Source organism: Limulus polyphemus, unplaced genomic scaffold, assembly GCF_000517525.1.
Source record: "Limulus polyphemus unplaced genomic scaffold, Limulus_polyphemus-2.1.2 Scaffold1080, whole genome shotgun sequence".
Taxonomy (NCBI): Eukaryota; Metazoa; Arthropoda; class Merostomata; order Xiphosura; family Limulidae; genus Limulus; species Limulus polyphemus.
This window is the reverse complement of record NW_013666690.1, coordinates 222,989-243,595: the sequence shown is the minus strand read 5'-3', so window position 1 is coordinate 243,595 and position 20,607 is coordinate 222,989. Positions and strand designations below refer to the sequence as shown.

Below are 20,607 nucleotides of genomic sequence, written 5' to 3'. Positions count from 1 at the left end.
CAGGCTGTGGCATGACAACAAAACTTTATATATAGTGTTAAACACTGTTTTTATCAAGGTTTATTTATGGAGTGCTATTAAATTGATTTCTTCTAGCATATACAGGTACCATATGCTTAGCACCTTGCTAGCTTCTTTCTATATAGTTAAGACACTAAATGTGGTACCATGACGGTTATTTCAGACCCTAAATTTGATCAGGATGTTCATTCAAGCAGAACCCTTATGACATGCCTTTGGTACAAGTATATGGGATTTCTAAAGAACAGGGATCAGAGAAGCATTACCATAGTGTTGACATATACATTCTGTAATGGCATGGAAGAATTTGCCCCATAAAATGGAAAGAATGACAAAATATTCTCTTGTCCTAACACTTTTGCACAGTACTGTAATTGGTATAATAAACTATAATTTTGTAATAAATGAAAAAAAACAAAAATTGTCAAGTTTTAAATGCCTTTTGCTGTACCACCTTCATCTACTGGTTGTCAAACTAGAGTTCTGTTTTGTAACACATTCAGGGCTACATGTTTTTTACCATTCAGATTGTGTGTGTGTGTTTTTTTTCATGATACCACCAAAATTATTCACACTACATGCTGTCTAAAATATGTTATTTCAAGTAAATAACAGCCTACTATACAGTTAGACACAAAACTGAAATCACAGCAGTGTTTTAAATAAGACTTAAGACTCTGTTGTCTAGTGGAAAACTTTTGGGTCAATTATGGTTGACTACTAAAAGTTATTAATAATTTTGTTCATGAAATGCCATGTACGGTACAATTAAATATTAGGGTTTAACCCTTTCGAGACTGGTCACGGGTGAAAGGCCATGACATCTCCTTTATTGACTTACATTTAAAATTTTATTGAACTACTATTTCATGAATTTATGTCAATAAGTTTGGTATCAAACTATAGATTATAATTATAATTTTAGTACTATACATTGCTCAATTTCTTAGTTTCAAAGTAAATATTAGAAAAACAGATAAACATTGATTTTTGTGTCATGTGGTATGTTGAATGCAGCACTGGTTCAAAGTAGATGTTTGTGAAGTCAAAATACTAAGTTTATAGTTTTGTGCGAATTAAAAACTCAAATTACTTATATTGACAAGCTAGAACATAAAATAAGAATGTATTATATTTTCTCTTTGCTAAGATATTGCTCATGTAATAAATCAAACACAGTAGCACTCCACCCACCTCTTTCCATTTTTGGAAATGCTCCCTTATATACACTTGCATCTATATATGACATGAATGACCAATCAGAAGCTCAGAATGTACCCCTAGTGGCTTTCTCAGCCATTTTACTGAGCTTGGAAGACATTTCTTTCTTTTGAACCAATATTTCAAGGAAGTAGGGTGCGTCTTTAGTCTGCTAGAAATTTCTTATTTTTTTTAGACTAAATTACATCTTAGTTACTAAGCTTGATAAATTATAATGGAATTCTACGGTATTGCTAGTAGTTTAAGATTTTTTAGTTATTCAAATGCATATATAAAACCTTAAAAAAAAATGATTTTCATATTCTCCATGTACAAAATTTTAAAAGGCTTAGCATCCTACATCAATCAGCAACTGAGTGCAATGGTTGTAACTAGAAGAGATAATTGTTTGCTTTACTTCTTTATTTACTGTTCTATGTTTTAAAAAAAAAGGTTTAAGAACTTATTTCAAAATAGCATTAATCTATATACATATATAGTGTATAATAATTGAAATGTGATTGTGTTTTGCAAAATACTAGTCTACTAAAACACAGCCAAGAAAAGTTACGTTGTACAGACCAAAGGTCAGTTTTATGTTATTTGATATTGTATCATTAGTGCACGTGCGCCTCGTCATTGTAAGTTCTGTATTATTAGCCAGGCACGGCTGAAAGGTCAATATAATAAAAATAATAAATATATATAAATGTATAATGTTATGAGATTTAAGCTATTTCATATAAACATTTGTTTTTTGTGTTATAATTTGTGTTCATTCTAGAATGAAAGAGGCATAGTTTATATTTATTTCCTAATTTTTTTATGGTAATTATGAGATCAGTCAAATCTACGAAACCCATACAGAGATTAATTACTGAAAATAACAGATAAAATATAAAGTTTTTCCTTAAGAAATGTTTTTTGATAACTACCTGAACATTATAAAGATTTTGGAATTGAAATTTCAAAATCTTCTGATGCATAAAAGTATTTTTAATCTTAAAATGAAAATTACTTTGCATGATAGATAGGCAACATTTGAAAAGAAAAAAAAGGCATGAGAAAAACATTGCTTTACAAACCTTAAAACTTTATAACCAGTTATACAATGTAACTTGAACCAAAAAATTATCTCCAAACATGAGACCTAGGAGGTGGGTTTAATAGTAGTTTGAAACAGCATCAAACTGCTGTGAAGCTGTACAGAGATGTAATTTTAGTTTTTTTGGCAATTAAATAGAATAAATGGACTTCTTAAAGGAAAAAAACCTAATTATTTTGTATTCAATAATGTTTTGTTCCACTAGTCAGCTAACCACTATTGTGGTTTGAAACATCCCAGCACAAGCAGTACCAAAAAGTACACATTTATGAAATGCACTGGATTGTCACAGCAGTTTAGGTTAAATCAGAGGCTAGTAGCACAAAACTAAACAGTATTTGCCGATTTTTATTTCAAGTATAACGTTTGTTTCTGTACATCTTTGGAATTTCAGTCACCATGAAACATTTTTAACTTGGTAACCCAAACTTGGTGTTCATCTACATTAATATATTCCTGAATCCATTCTTTCAAATGATGTAGATAGGCAGCTGTTTCATGTAAAAGAATTCAGCACTTTATGGTTAAATTCTTTTTCTTTCATTGATTTGAAGACACATTTCTCTTTCTTTTCTGATACATTTTGGGGATTTTGTTCCTTGGAGCTTGCACTGCTGCTTCTTTGTTATGATTTAACAACTGTACAATAATTTTAAACTCTGTTGGTTTAAATATCTGATCATTTTTAAAAATATTGAATTCTGATAATTAGTTCTTGCTTTTTATTTAAGACATACTTCTGTTTTAAATCCTGCTTCATTAAAGGTATAGTCATTGCCCCCATACTTTTACATATATTTATTTGTTACCTCTTTTCTATTAAATGTTATAAGAAAAGTACATTTTTAGAAAAAAACGTTTTTTGTTTGGTTGAACTACACAAGTATGTGTTGGTGCAGTGATGGCTAGGATCAAAATTGTTTTATTCATACTAGTGACAGAGGGAGAAGTCTGTGTGCCTGCCAGCAATTGAAACATTCTCTAGAGTCTTTAAATGAAACACTCATTTTAAGCCCATATAACTGGTACTTGGAGACTGTTCTTGCAGTTCATAATGAAGGTGTTTACTCATAATACCAAAGTATGGTAATTTGGACAAAGAACCACTTTTGCAAATAGTTAAACTTTGTTAAAATAAAATATAATGTAGTTGAATTTGCTTTTGTACTAATACAGAGCTAATTTGATATTTATGATTTATCACCCGGTCCAAATGTACATGTAGAAGTAACTGAAAAGTTTATGTAAAAAAAACTGCTACATAGCAATATAAAAAAAAAAAATGTATATAAACTGTTCAAAATTCTATTACAGTTGTACTTGGAAAATAAATTTATATTTAAGACTAATCCAAATAAATTGGTAGTTAATCATCCTTAATTTTTAAAAATAATGAAATAATTCAGATCTCGAATTCCACATTTGAGGATTTCGGTGATGTCCTTTGGTTGTGAAAGGGTTAAATAAGTTATCTTTTGGGACAGCAATTTCAAATAGGGGTGGATGGTGATGATCAATTGCTAAGTTACTTTAGTCAACCTAACATGTGTACTCAGTAGGTGAGAGATAATAATGATTAGTCATGTCATACAGTATGTTTTGCTTCTGTTTATTAAATACAGTGGGCCCCCTTATATGTTGCATCACTCTGCATCATTTCATTATTGGCACGTTCACCAATTACTACCCATGTATCAAACAACGTTACCTTGTTTTGTTAGTAGAGCAATCCAACATTGTCGACTACTTTTCCAGATGTAGTGTTTACCAATTACCACAAGTATTTTTGAAACAGTGTTGCCTTGTTTTATTACTAGTGTTAAAACATTGTTGGACTACTTTACCAGGCCTAGTGTTCACCAGTTACTGTACCATACTGTACTATCAATATGTGTGTGTGAAGCAGTGTTGCCATGTTTCATTACTAGAGGGTGCCAATGTCAGACTAGTTCACTGGGCAGAGCATGATACATTCTCCATTGGCCAAGACAGCGGAGGATGTAAACACATCATTTTCATGCACCATTATCTAAGCACATTGTTTTTTGCTTCTGCAGAAAAGCCTTGTTTCCATTCTTCCAACATGGCTCCAAAGTGGTCACCTAGTGATAGTAAAGTGCCCTTTGACAAAAACCTCAGGAAAACAGTTAACTTTGGTACTAAACTGTTTAGGCCTTTAACATTCTTACATGCATGTTTTGTATAGTACACTAGTTAAAAAAGCCATATTACACCCTTTAAAAAAGGTATTCAAGTATGGACCAAAATTATTCAGGAACACATCATGATATCTAATGGGGACCTCCTGTATTAGTAATTCTTTGTGAAAAGACAATTCAAATTTTTCTATGTCCACTAAATTATTTATGCTAAACAAATTATTTTATCAGATTTTGTAACTCAGATTATATTAAAATATGTTGGAGTATTGCACTCTTTATGTTCTCTAGTTTGTTATCACATGTATCGCAGCAATTGCAGAGCTCATAGAATATTATTTGTGTACGTTATTGTGATGGAATGATCTTTTTTGTGCTTGTCACTGCTACAAGTCTCATAGTTGGTGCTAAATTCTTTGTCAGTCACAAATCACTGAGGCAAAACCTGCTGTGTATTTTTAATTTTATGCTGTTTGCAATATAATATGTTAAATGATACCAAAAATTATGGAAAAAATTGAAAGTCTAAAGCCTTGATAATACATTTGGGTTTACAAGTTAATTATAGAGTTACTGAAATGCCAGTGGTTGTTAAGATCAGTTATATTGGGAATAATTACACATAACCTTCTTACTGTTAAATTTTCAAAACAAATATGTGCTTACAGTATTGTATTTGAAAATATATCAATACAAAACAATTTGTAAAAACAGTTTGACCTATCTGAATGCACTTAACTTCAATGAACAGGTTGGATTTGTTCCTCCCTTATTTTTTACTTTTAAACACTTGCAACATTTTGGATGTCCATTTTCTGGCATATTTTCATTATCATTTGGCCCATTTGTAAACAAATTTCATAATGAGGCTTATGGAATGGCATTTCAGAGGCAGTATTAATTTCCCACATTTACCATTGTTGATTGCCTTATGATGATGCCTTATATTTTTAGGCCCAGTCTTTCATGACAACACTCTATGTGCTACTATTTATAGCAATCAAATATTCCTTTAAGAAATAACTTTGTTCATTTTATTCAGTCATGAATGAAATGGTTAAGTATGGAGGGTTCCAATAAAATCTGTTTTTTTTAAAGTGTTGCAAATAAATGTATCAAAAATCGGGTCAAAATGGTATGTCTTATTCCATGATAACAAGTTTGTAGTATTTAAGTTTCTTAGTGATCCCTCACTTTGAAGATGGCTCTATCATACCTCATTGGGTTTTGAAGTGTCTTAGAAAGTCCAATCCTTAAGCAACAGAACTGTTGATGAAAGATGTAGGTTGTATCATTAGTAAGGATAGCCCATGAACCTAGATTTCTTTCCTTTATCTTCCCCTGCTCTATCTTATGCTTTGTGTGCATGATACTTTGCTTCGAAACAGGTTAACAAGTTACTACTAAGTTGAGTTTGTAATGCCACTGGTCTTGGTCAGTGGGCAGCTCCTCTCAGCACTTGATGTGGATGTCTATTTTCTTGGTGTGTCTTGAGAGTGTCTTTATAGAGTTTTCTCTGGCCATGGTTGAGTTTGATGTAGGTAATCTGTTGTGGGAGGTTGCAATTAGGATCCACATGCAGTGTCCAAGCCTGTTGGTATTTGAGGACTATTGACTCGATGCTAGTAACATCTGCTTCAGCAAGGACACTGATATTTGTGCAATGATCTTTCCATTTGATGTGAAGGATCTTATGAAGGAATCATTGATTGTACTTCTTAAGGTGCTTAAAGTGTCAGTGATAGATCACCCATGTTTCACATCCACAAAGAAGTGTGGGGATGCTGACTGCTTTGTAAACCTGAATCTTGGTGTTCTTGCAAAGGTCATGATCAGTGAAAACATCCTGAAGCAGCTTCCCAAAAGAGGCACTTGCACACAAGATCCTGCATTGAATCTTATTATGTTGATGTCCACTCTCTGAAAGAGATAGCTTCTGAGGTAAGGGAAATGTTCCTTTATCTTCAGAGTCTTTCCTTCAATGGTTATTTGCAGAGAATCATATTTGTGGCTTGGAGCAGGTTGATGGAGCAACTTGGTTTTCTAGGTATTGAGAGAAAGGCTCAAGGTTTAGTAGGTTTCTGCAAACAAATTCAGCATAGTCTGAATTTCTTCTTCAGAATACACAAGGATATCACAGTCATATGCCAATTCAAGGTGAAAAATGGATGTTTTAGACACTTTGGTCTTTGATTGGAGAAGCCTCAGGTTGAAGAACCCTTAGTCAATACAGTAATCACTATTAATTCTGGGAGGGAGGTTGTCTTTGATGAGAAACTGTATGACAATGAGAAAAATAGAGAACATAGTTGGAGCAATGTCACAATTTTACTTGATCCCCAATTTGACTGGAAAAAGGTTCAGTTTCTAATCCACTACATAAAACTGTCAGCCATCTGACTGTAGAGAAGCCATAATATTTTGATGTATTTTTTAGGGCATCCAAATCTGGTCAGCACCTTCCACAATGCTTCATGATTAACAGAATCAAATACCTTAGTGAAGTTGATGAAGACTACATATAGGTCATACATGTTATATCAGTTGTCCCACAGAATAGTCTTAAGCCACATTGCAATCCTGAGAGAATATCCTAGACAAGAGGAAGAAGGCAGTTCAGGAGGATTTGGGCAAGGCTTTATCCCTTTGATGGAGAGTAGGGTAATACCTCTATAATTCCCATAAAATAACTTGTTTCCTTTTTTTAAAACAGTTATGATGATGGCATTTTTACATGTCCTCAAGAATCTCCAGATTGTGTAATTTCATTGCTATTTCCTTGCCACATACATTAAGATTTCAGCAGAAATGCCATCTTGTCCTTTAGCCTCATTGTTCTTGGCTTTCTAATAGCACCTAAAATTTCTTCCAGGATAGGAAGTGTTGGCAATAGATCTGTTTCTCATGATGATGGTGGATGGAGTTGATAGTGGCATCCATCACAGTTGACTCATGATTCAGGAGCACCTTTACATCTAACTTGGATGGTTTCTTTATCTTTCAGGAGTGATTGCAGGGGAGCGGGGTTGTGAGAGGTTGGGCCATAAATAATTTTTATTGCTTGGAAGAAGATGCACATATCTTGTTTACCAGCATGGTGTTGAATCTTCTTTGCTTTGCCACCACTGGTTTTTGACTTTCTGAATTCTTCTTTGAGCTTCAGCATTAAGGTGTTAGTACGTGTCCTTCTTCTTTGATGAGATGTCATTTTACTGAATGGAATGGGTTCTTTCTTCTCTTTTGGGCAAGTAAGGCTTTAAACTCTATTGTTTTCATCAAACCAGTCTTGGTGTTAGTGGGTGGCATATCCAATGGACTTGGTACACGCCATGTGGACAGCAGTTTTTAAAGATCTTTAATATCATCTTCAGTTTTAGGCAAGGCAAAAAGCTTATAATGATGTTGAAGACCCTTGCAGGATTTTGGGTTTTGAAGAGAGAGTTGATTTCGAAAGTTGTTTGCACTGCTCTTTAATGTATCTATTGTTTTGGAGCAAGCTGAATGTTCAGAATGGTTCTTACAAGGTGATTTTCTGTTGAGCAATCATCAGTTTCTTGCTTGGCTCTAATGATAGGGATGTTTATCAGATTACAGACTCTGATGGATGATGTAATTGAAGAGGAGCCAGTGTTTAGATGGAGGGTTCTCCAGTTAGTTTTGCATTTGTTGCTCTGTCTAAGTATTTTGTTCATGATGACAAAGAATGTTATTGGAGTTGGCTTTCCCTACTCTTTCCTTCTCAATGGTGTCACTCCAAAGTCCCTGGTAACTTGATCTGGCATTGAAGTCACCAAGGAGAAAGATCTTGACTCCCTTGGGAATCTTAGTCAGGACTTGGTCAAAATCAGAATAGAATTGTTCTTTGATGCATTTGTCAGTGTCAAGCATTGTGGCATGCACATTGATGATAATAACCTACTGCTTTTTACTGAGCTTAAGATGAAGTGTCGTAAGGCATTTATTGATTCCCACAGGGAATTATAAGTTGGCTGATGATCTGGTAAGGCCAATGCCTCAGTTGCATTTGTCCTGAGCCAGTTTCCCTATCAAAAGGTGTAACCTCTGCCTTCTTCCCACTATTGACCCTCGTATAGTCATTGCCTCACTCAGAGCAGCAATGTCGATGTTGTATCTTGCTAATTCTCTAAGATGATGGCAATTATTTTTTCCAGTCACTCATTATCTTGGGTGTTCATCAAGGTGTGAATATTTCATGTCACAAAGACTATTATTGTCTTATTTTGGGTGAGTAATCCAGCCAGATACAAATCCACCATGGAGAAATAGAGAGAGCCTATGTTTTGGGCACCTTTTCTAGCCCCTTCACTGTGTAGGGTGAGTGGAGGGGATCCTAAAAAGGACTGTTCAGTTGTAATAGTTGTTGCTAAAAACTATCCCTGTCTTGTCCCAGCTGCAAGATGACCATATAACTACCACCACCTGTGTTAAGATTGTGGCTAGAGACTGCAGGATTCACTGCATCACCATTCCGTCTTATTGCCAGAGGGTTTTGGCTTTGGTGTGAAAAGAGATATTGGTTTCCCTGTGGTAGAAACACATGCATGTTTCTTTAAATCTGGGGGGGGGGGGGGAAATGGCACACATACATTTGCCAAAAAATCTTGGGAAGGAAGGTGGGGATCTGAATTCTGCGGCAAGGGGAGTCCAAGACAACAAGAGATCTCCATTCTTGCCTTCTTCTACCTTCATGCCTTTTTTGTCTAATCAGCTATTAAGATCTTGAGAAAAGGGTACTACTGCCAAACATAGTAGCCCACAATTTGCTCCTAAACATTGGAACTTTTACATTCTATTGTGATATTATCATTTCATCTATTGTAGCATTTTAGTGTTTTTATTTTTTTGAATGAGTATTTGAAAGTGAACAGTTACTTGCTAGAGTGGTAAAAATTCAAGAAAATGGCTTCTATATATTTGTTTTACATACACAGGTTTACCAGCTAAACATCCTTTCATGTTTTATGGTACAGAACCAGTAAATTGTACTTCGTAAGCATTTATGCTTTTTTAATTTACTTGTTAATTTTTTAGTTCTGAACTTCGAATTTCAGGGGTTACTCTATGTAACTTCTCTACTTTCTGTGAATAGATTTTCAAAAAAATAGATTACTCTTTGAACTATTATCAACTGTTTTTTTGGTTAATTTGCTCAAAACTATTCACTTGTTTAAGTTACATATATTTTGATGAAGTGTGACAAATGCTTTGAGGTCATGTACTTACCATTCCATTCTTTAAACTAAGGGGAGTGTTACAGTTTTATGTGTTCAGTGAAAATTTGGTTTTAATTAGCATCTTTTTCATGTTTTTCACATACAGTTGAGGTAGTGGTAGTTTTTGTGTCGGAAATTGCTCAAGCAACTCAAATTTTATGTAAAAATATGTGAAAGTGAATGGAGAAATTATTACGGTAATAATAATAGCTTTGATGTGATAAAAATGTTTTATCTTCTTGTGCTTTTTGGATTTTCACAAGTTGTATATTTGGTAAGAAATAATTTTTTAAAACTATAGGTTTTGCATTATTTTAATACAATTCTAGTTAGAGGAATATGTTTTGACACTGAAATATTATTTCACATTATTTTTTTTAGGTTTAATAGAGCTTCTCTAATTAATGTTGGTCATCTCCAGAGTAGGGAGGAGTGTGACTATTTAGCAATGCATGACATTGACCTTCTTCCTTTAAACCCTGCCCTAAATTACTCCTATCCAGAAGGTGGACCATTCCATATTGCCTCTCCTGATCTTCATCCTCGTTACCATTATCGAACTTTTGTGGGGGGAATTCTTCTATTAACCAGAGAAGACTTTGAACTAGTAAGTTATTTTTATATTAAAGCATAACATTTCTTACATTGAAGCTAAAAAAATGTGAATAGTTTATTAATTGTTTGCATTATTTATGCAGTATTTGTATGTTTCTGTTTTTCATATATTGGACAAGGAACAAATTCTTAAGTAATTTTTTTTATATTACAAAATTTAAACATAAGGTAGTGATTATTAGTGTTGAAAAGAGTTGTGAATTTAGACCAAGAAGTTTATGTAAAAAAAAAAAACACATTAAATATATTAACTTACAATCTTGTATATGATTTGAGTCCTTTTTTCATGTTGTGTTACTGAAAAATATATGAGTGCATGTAATCTTGTTTCACACTTTGGGGCCATTGTTAAGTAGTGGTCAAATCCCACTTTTCAATGAGAGTAGTCAAAGTGGTGATAGCAATAGGTGCTGTTGACTGCCTCACTTCCCTTTAGTATATCAGCTCAAAATTAGGGATGACTAGCAGAGATAGCCCTTATGTTGCTTAATGCAATTATCTAAAATGAACCAAACCATTGTATAATAATATATGAAGCTTATGATTGACTCTTTTATGTTATACTGTGAGATCACTTACCATGTATTGTTTCATTTACAGGGTCCGTGTATGAAATTTCATTTTGAAGCACTAACACTCCTTGATATGTTTGTGTGTTTAGAGTAAGAAGGTTGAGTATGTTATGTTAAAATGAAATAGGATATTTACCATTTTGTTACAGTCAAGGTCACCATTTCTGGTCATGCTCTTTCTGACCACCATGTATCTTAACATTATCCCTGCAGTGTAGTTTCCATTGCAAAATATTTTTTGTAAGGTTTTCCTGTCCAAAGTACACTATTCTTCTGTGAAACTTTCCATAATCTTTAATTGTATGAGGATAACAGTTTCCACAGCACTTGTATCAGCAGTCCAATCACACAAATCCATAGGTATACTATCTGTGAATTAATCATTGTCTTCTTAAGGAATAGCATGAATACTCATTTCATTCTCCAGCTTCTTGAGGTATGATTGGAAACCTTCTCTTGATGAACCCATACATTGTTGGTCTTGTTTCCATACAAAGCCAGTACTTCTGTGTGGTACAAAGGGTCCAGAACATTGATCTGATAAGTAGAGTTCACTTTAAATTTTGTATTCATTCTGGTTATTCTTAACTTTCCCCTGGTGTAATATCCAGTGGTGATCATGAATCCTTTTGGAAAAATTGTTTCATCCATTGACTGATAGAAATTGGTATGAGACTTGTTAGTTATTGAGGTACATGTATGTTTCATTAAGTGTCACCATGTAATGTCATTTTCTACAATTAGTCTTATTCTTACTGTGTTGTGGAAGTAACTTGTATCACATGATTTGTGTCAATTTTCCAGGTGGAGATCCTTCTTGATTATGTTGCTTAATGTTGCCTGAGACATATGGCCTGCTATTGTTTCTAACATTTGTGTTTGTGGATTTTCATCTGTTATAAAATTCTGTACTTTACTTTTCATAGTTGGAGTACAGTTTGCTGCAGGTCTCTCTCTGGATGGACCTGGTCCTCAAACTGATCCATGTTTCTTTTTGTTTTTCTAATTTCATCAAGTACAAGGGATATCCCCATCTTGGAAATCCTAAATCCCCAACATGAACAAATAACCTTTCCAAAAGAGAACAATATTTTTGGTGGCATCATACTACCTACAAAATACTAATTTCAAAATGTAGTCTTTATACAGTGTGTTCCATTGTAAGTTTATATTTACTGTGACCTGCTGATTTGCAGTGTTCAAAATCATTCTAATGTAACATACTCAATTGACAATTCCAGATCTCATTCTGTCCTTTTATACTCTGTTGTCTTTTTTTTTGTATGTGCTTTGTCATTGTAGTGTCATAGACAGTATTAAAACTAGATTAAGTTACTTCTCTACTGGACCATTAAATTGGCAATATTTACTAGTACACGTATCTTGTATTGTGCTGGGCTTAACCACCATCATAAGTGGTAAAAAAGCATTTAGACTTCAACACTCTGGTTACAGATCCCATTTCTGTGCATGTCACAAGGTTTTACTAAGTTACATTCCAAATTTAATTAAGCAACATTACTATCAGTGTATGTCTATGAAATTAACATTATAAGGTTCATTATAATTTTTTTCTTCTATGTTTTAATTCCTTTATTTTAAAAGAAACTTTTAAAAAAAAACTCTTAATCTTCAGTTTTGTTGTCCCATGTTGCACAAGCATTTACAAGTCTTAGCTTTCAGTCTTTGTAACTTAAGTACCCTATTGGACCAATTATAAGACAATGTTTTTTGATTAATAATTAGGCTGTAAAGTTCATAGTCACCTTATAATCAAGGCCCACCACAGGCCCCTTCCTCCCACTCTAGCCTATCACATTCCTGAATGTTCAGGTAGCATCTGTCTTGTATTCAAGATCGCGTTATAATCAGGCCAATAAGGTAATTGTTCTCGTACAATAGACCTTAATGTATAGACTATAATTAGGTTAATTGCTCTGTTTACACATCCTCCCTTCAAATTCCTTAGGGCAAATTCCAAGAAAGGAAAAATAAATCTCTTGGGATTTCTTGGCAGAAGCCATACCTACTTTCTACTGATAGTCATACAATTTTGCACTCAACACTATTTATTTCTTTAGATGTTTATAATCAATAGAAATAGCTAATTTTACACTACAATTTTCCATTGGTTATTTTCAAATTAGCAAGCAGAATTCCATACAAGTTCTTGAATCCGCTCTCAATAGTGTTGCCCCTTATATCCTATCTAGTACTTTGTTTTGTTTCTCACCTATACATATGCTAGTTAGATAGACATTCAAGTTGTGATTAGGCTTTAATTTTATATTTTAATTAAGTTGTATCTATGTTTTAAAATACATATTAGAAAGGTTTAATAATTTTTTAAAAATATAAGCCAAAGTGCCTCTGTTCATGAGGCTTATTGTATTAGGTGAATGTGTCAACATTTTGATGAAAGCTAAAGTGTCTCTGCTGGTAATATAATATTGCCTGAGGATGCCCATTGACATGTATCGTGATAAGTAATAATGCTAAAGGACAGGAAAGTAAAATAAAACGTAAAAAATAAAGAATGGGAAAATGTAGAAACTTACAATTAAGAATATAACCAAAAGAAAATCTTTTTAAGATTATTCAACAAAAAATTAAAAGGTAGGTGCATTTTTTTTTCTATTTCTTAATTTTGAACATTTCATTGCACTATATGTTGATTTTAATACTCAGAATATTCAGAGTCTGAGTGTAATTAACTAAAATACAAAAATAACAAATCTTTAGTTAAAATACTTAATTAAAATAATCTCATTCTTTTTGTACAAAATACTTGTAATTTTTAACAAATTCTTACCATTTGTGAAGATATGTTAAGAAAGCTCAGAGTTATGGTAAGTATTATTGAACTGTGTATCATTTTCCATACGAGAAGTAAGCCAATTTGGCTAATATGATATTTCACACACATGCACAACAGAAAAACACACACACACATCTGTTACATTCTCTCTTATACAATTTTCCAATAGTTCACTTTAACATTTAATACTATATTATTTATAGCCAATAGAAAGCCAAAGTTTTAATCTATCAGATGATGTATTTATTATGTTGTTTTCTGTACAGATAATTGTCTCTTTTTCCTTTCAGTTCAAACTTTATTCCTATGGAAAACACATTGATGACCTTAGCTTAATGTTTATGGTTCTTATTGTAGTTAGAAAGACAGAAAAATTATGATAGTTATAGGATATTATTTGTTTTGCTTTTTACATGGTATTATTCTATATTTTTAGGTGCATTATTTAATTAAATAACAAGTTATTTAGTGCAGTAGTGCCATTACTATAAAATGTAGGGTTAAGTTTCATCAACAGTCGACAGCAAAATAGAACAAAAAACACTCAGATAAGTATTATATTTCTTGTTTTTCTTGTATATTTTTAATTATTATTATAAAAGGAATTCAAATTTAAAAATTAGGAACATATTAGGTTATATAAGATTAAATTAGGTAGGGTAATGAAAAAAAAAGTTTCATGAGGCTAGTGAGCAGTTTGCCAGGAGCTTTTGAATTACATAATTCAATAGGTTAACATAAGCTAAGTGTATGCCAAGTAGTTTACAACTTGTTAGTAGGATTATTGTTAGACATTGTTCAAAGGGCAATAAAATAATAAAATTTAAGTACAAACAGATGTATATTGCTACTAGTTTTAAGCTATTTATGATAAATTAGTAATTTTTCTATTACAAATTGAAGTCATTCTAGAAGGGAAAAAAAGTAATTTGTGTTTTTTTATGGTTGTTACTTTTATAACAGACAAAATATAAAGTTTTACTGAAAAGTACTTTTGAAATTTATTTAGGAGGTTTTAGAGATTACATAAATGAAAGTTGAAAACATTTCAATGAAGAAAAGTATTTTTTATTTTAATGTGAAAATCACATTGCATTTGGGCAGCCAACAGTTTGACTCCATGTGTTCCTGGAGAAAGTTTTAGTAAAATACTTGATTAAAAATTTATTTTTTTGTCTATAAAAGATTTGTAATACTTACTGAAAGTTTGCAAAATTTCATTAAGATTCATAAAACATATTAAGTTATAGTTTGGAAACTCTAAATCCAAGTTTTTTACGTATATTTTTTATTTATTGTTTTATATATATTTTTAACAAAAGTAACTAAATAAAAAAACTTAGAAACATCTCAACTCAGCCTTACAAAATTTCGGCAGAATAAAACATTTTAAATTTCAGAAGCCCAAGTATTCTGTGAAATTTGGCATGTACATCATGTGCTATTTATGTTAGTTTTACTGTAACTAGCTAGTGGACTTCTACTGTGATGATTTCTGCTCCTGTAGTTACAAGAGTACATCAATAAAACTATAAAATGAAAAGAGAACAGATATGAAAAGATTAACAGCTGAAACTGCTAAAATAAATAATTCAGAACTTTATGAAAAATACTGCAGTCAGTGCTGAAGGAAAAAATTGTATTATTTTATTTCATATTTTTTAACATTTCATTTTATTGTACATTGTTGATTTCTTCAAAGTTAGTGTTAGGATGGAGAAAATAAAAATTAAAATATGAAGTTCTACAGAAGAATCACTTGATATTTATTTAGGAGGTTCTAGAGGTTTTGCGAATTAAATAACAAAAGTGTAAGATGAAAAGATGTATTTTTAGTCTTAGTATGAAAATCACCTTTCATTCAGACTAAGTAATTAAAGGCTTTGGAAATTAACAGAGAAATTTCTCGTACAAATATGTTTATATTAAAAACTTTTTATGTCAAGCTGACTTTTAATATCTATTAAAAGCTTATCAATTTTTGTGAAGACACACACAGTAAATTCAAAGTTATATCAAAGAGGCTAACATTCTCAGGCAAATTCAACATATCTCTGCCACACAATCCAAACATGGCTAAGTTTGACACCAGAAAAATTGTGAGAAATGAAGAAAAATCAAACACTGTCTATATCAGTGGTTGGGGCCTACAAGAAGGTATCTTTGTACCAAATCCCATGAATTGGTCAAAATATGTACGAGTAGTTGACCAAAAAATCCAAAATTATGCTTCCTTTTGAGTTTGAACCCTCTTTAAAAGATTCAAAATTGTCAAGTCCAACTTTTTTTGTATGTCAATGTGCTGGATGCCAGTTTTCATCTTGTTTGCTGAAAATATGACTGCACAGGATCCCAAAATATTAATTTTTGGATTGTGTGACTTTTGACCACATAAAATCCTTAAAAAGGCCTAAATCAAAAATATAAAAAGGGATCTGGGCATATTAGACCAAGGTATAATAACCCTAACATGTTTCAAGTCAATCTGTTGAAAAATGAAGGAATGGCAGTCGATTGGAAAGTGTTTGAAAGAAGAAACAATAGAAAAACTATATCAGGGTTCTCACTAGGATCCCACGGTGAAGGGTATCATAGGTAGAATATAATAAACTAAAAAAAAAAGGAAGAAAACCACTTCAGTGTCAATGAAAAACTTAATTTACAATTTATTTACATTGCACATTGTTTCTCTTTAATAGTTCATGAGTGCAAAGTAATTTTCCCAACAAGATTAAAAATACTTTTCTTCATCTGAAAATTTTCTGATATCATATGCATAACTTCTAAAATCTCCTAAATAAATATCAATTTTTTTTTTTTTTTTTCTAGGAAAACTTTATATTTTATGGTTATTTTCTTTACTCTAAATCTATATGAGGTCAGTTGATTTGACTGACCTCGTAACCACCATAAAAAAATTAGGAAATAATTATAGTTTTCCCCTATTTTCTTTCTGAAATGACTGCAAATTGCAACAGGTAAAACACAATTGTTTATCCTAAGTAGCTTAAAGGTTGTAACAGTATACATTGATTTATACTTAAATTTTATTGTTTTATTGCCCTTTGAACCATGTCTAACTAATATTCGTGCCATATAAATTGCAAAACATGTGGTGAACATGTAGATTATGGTATCAAGTTACATAACATACAGACTACTTGAGAGTATACTTCGTGAAAAAAAATATCATTCGTATTAATTATTTTACTTTATTTAAACTAAAAAGTTTTCAATTTTTTCATTTTAGTTATCTTTATAATAACAAAGAATACACATGAAAACAAGAAATAAAGTACATACCTGCTGTCAAGGAAACTTAACCCTACTTTTTAATACTAATTGTACTACTGCATTAAGTAATTTCTATTTAATTGAATAATGCACCAAAGAACACAGGATAATAACGTGAAAAAAGAAACAATGTTCCTTAGCTATCACAATTTTTTGGGCTTTCTACTTGTGTGAAAGCCATTAAAAATTAAGTTAAGCTCGTTATTGTGTTTTCTGTGGGAATATCATTTGAACTGGAAGGAAAATAGACAATTCTCTGTACAGATAACAATGTAATATAACATCTCCTTTGATAGAGAAAAAAATTTGGCTTTCTATTGTTTCTAAAAAAAATAGTCTTAAATGTTGGAGACAGCTATTGGCAAGTTATGAACGAGAGGATGTGATAGGTGGGCGTAGTAAGAGAGGGTCTGATTTTCTATTTTATTGCTGTGTAACTAAATAAGATTGAAGACTGTAAATTTTTCTTTGCCTGAGTGATGAAAACATTATAATAAGTAATTTACATTAAAGTGTACATTTTTTGGAGGGGTGGTAAAAAAATTAGAGAAGAGGAAAGACTTAGATAATAAATGTCTGTTTTCATACTAGGGGAGATTGAGAATTTTTTAAGATATTTTCTTATAAAATTAAGAAATTAAAACGTAAATAATACTAAATTTTGATTTATGATGCCAAATTTATTCATATATTTTGATAATAAAGTAGTTTACATTTTGAATATAACTCTGTGGAAGGTTGTGACATGCACACTTTCATACCTGAGGTGAAAAGGTTAATCACGTGGTACTTTCATGTGATTTTATTTTCATGTTATTTATTGTTACTGTTAAAACATGTTAGAAGTTAATTGTGGACAGCTTTGTGCAAACTGTATACTGTTTAGTTTGTTATGGTACAAAGTTTGAAGCAAAGTACATATGCTTACCTTGGGTATGGGGCATTCTGCAGTGCTTATTTGGAACCAAATCTCATGCATCCTGACATATTCTTGTGTGTATGGGACCAAGGAGTTTGGGTTAACTAGAACCATGAATATGTCTCTCTGTGAAGGCATAAATATGTATAATTTTACAGTTTCAAGACTGGTCGAATTCACAAACATCTCACTGAAAAAGTTAAATACTAAACGAAGAATTAAAGTGTTGTCTGTCAGTGTTTAAATTACTTTATTGTTTTGGCATTTACCCAGAGGCATATAAAGATGAGAATGGTAGAGTTCACATGGTACATGGTTGACTTGATATTTTTCAGAGTTATAGGCTGCTCGTGTTCCATTTATAGAGACAGACTAATTAAAATTATTTGCTCTGCTTTGTGTAGGATTTGAAATTTTGCCAAACCATTTAAATTGTCATTAATCTCTTGCTATTTAACTGCATTCACATAAATATGGAAACTTTTTAATTTATAATCTGGTTTACAGAGTCTCCTTTCACACTTGCATATCAAGTTTTCAGTATTTAAGTAAAAATCAGAATTGTAACTCTCTTTAAACGATTTTGAACTCAGAAGGGTAATTTGTCATTTTATGACATCAAGTAAGTATAATTCACAAATAGGAATGAAAAAGGTTTAACCTCTCATTTTTGTTCTTCAAGAAGTCTCACCTGTAAACAACATACACCATATTTATTATAATTTTTCTTCTCATCCAAAATGTAGGTTTATAGTTCCTAAGAAACTATAAACCAATGAGAATATAATTATCCATGTTTTGTTCTTTATGTAGTTTTCATCTTTTTCTCTGATTTTATTACTACAGGCTTTTATTCCTCCCTTTTTATGATCTCACATCATATGATCAGAACAACTGGCAAAGAAACTCCGGTTTGAAAATAGGTACAGAAGAAGTGTAAATACACATTGATAGAGTGGATTATAAACTATTTACCTCAATGTAGAGTGAATATATTAGTGTGAGAATTAATTTATGAGTTTTGGTAAAAGCGATTAGATGTAGTTCTTACAGAGAATCAAATGGGAGGTTCATAGAGCTTGGGCATAAAACCAGAGATCTAGAAAATATTTATAGTTTCTTAGAAATTCTTAAATGTTTTCCTGTTAGATTATATTTTTTTGAAAACTACAGACAGTTCTATTAAAATATCGGGAAAACTTGGGTTTTGTGAGTGCAGTAAATGATGGCAAAATAGTACGATGTTTCAAATCCTGGTTTATTGAATATTATTTCTAAGTTTATTGTATTAGAATAACACATAAGTGAAAGATATTATATTTATTAGATATATATTGACCTTGACCAAGAATACTATTACCTAGCCTGACCTGTGATACCATTTAGAAAGATTAGACCCTCAGTCACAGATAAATCTTTATCAATTTGTGTATGTTCTTCATGATTTATAGCTAGAAGTGGTAACTGCTAAAATCAGAAAAGATATCAGGAATATATATGTACAAGTATCAATTAAGTTGAAAATTAATTTGATATTAGGAAAAACATTTGGTTACTGGGTACAGGGTATTCACCTACTTCAACCATTACAGCTTATCTACCAGGCTACATTGATCTTGTATATTTCATTTCTACAAGCATTTTATCATGGAGTAACAGACACCAGATTCACTTTAACTGCAACCTTTTTTAGTCTCTTTTTTAACTTAAAAATGTGTTTTGAAATCAATTTGAATATATTTCTAATGCTTTTGAGTAAGTGAAAAGTGATTAAAGCATAATGTATGCCTTATGGCCATATTTTCCCCTTAGTAATATGCACTTAATACCTACTATACTCATCCACATGTAACTAGATATGATTGTACTGTTGCTGGTTAAGCATATAAATTACAATATACATTTAATTACAAAAACATAAGTTTAATGACTAGTTTTCCCTAATTTAGAGGGATTGTCAAAGTGATGGAAGAAAAAGCCATGATATTTAAACAAAGGGTGTTAAAAACACTAAATATATATATATTGTGAATTGAATACATATATCACCTTTGTAACTTCTTGTTTTGATTCATGTTGTTTAAGAAGAGCCCAGGAAATGCAGGAAGTGGTGTTTCCAGTAGTCTTGATTCTCAGACTTGGGTATTTTATCTTAAAAGCACAATGTTGAGACTTAGGCTCTAACTTTGCCTTACATCAACAGGGTTACCTCACAAATTTAGTAGTCACCTTCTTATTCTTAAAGATAATAAACCCTGGAATATAAATGATAAAACTTTCTGATCAACATTAAAAAAAATGTTGAATTTCTAAAATTAAAGGAAATATCTTAATGTTTTTTCATAACATTGTATTGCAATAAAATTATCTATCTCAGTGTAATTGTGTAAAGGCAGTGAAATTTACAACAGAAAGGTTCTATATTAATTTGTTTTATATAACTGAACATATAATATTTTATCTTTCAGGTTAATGGTTTGTCTAACAAATACTGGGGCTGGGGGCTAGAAGATGATGAGTTATATGCTAGAATGAAGAAAGCCAAGTTAAATGTAAGAAAGCATTTTCTCAATTTTTTTATTGATTATGAAAATTGGAATATTTGTACTATACACCTGGAAAAAAGTTAAAGCACCCCCAAATATTTTTCAGGATTGCTTATTGAAAATA

General features: G+C 31.7%; 1 protein-coding gene across 2 annotated transcripts in view; it reads left to right on the top strand.

The window, feature by feature from the left end:
- LOC106462042 (beta-1,4-galactosyltransferase 7-like) overlaps positions 1–20,607 on the top strand; it is a 47,373-nt gene that overhangs the window by 20,136 nt on the left and 6,630 nt on the right. For both annotated transcript variants that reach the window (XM_022389165.1, XM_013921915.2), the window contains exons 4-5: positions 10,101–10,326; positions 20,406–20,489. In XM_022389165.1, coding sequence (XP_022244873.1) covers positions 10,101–10,326; positions 20,406–20,489 — 310 coding nt within the window. The remainder of the gene's footprint in view (positions 1–10,100; positions 10,327–20,405; positions 20,490–20,607) is intronic.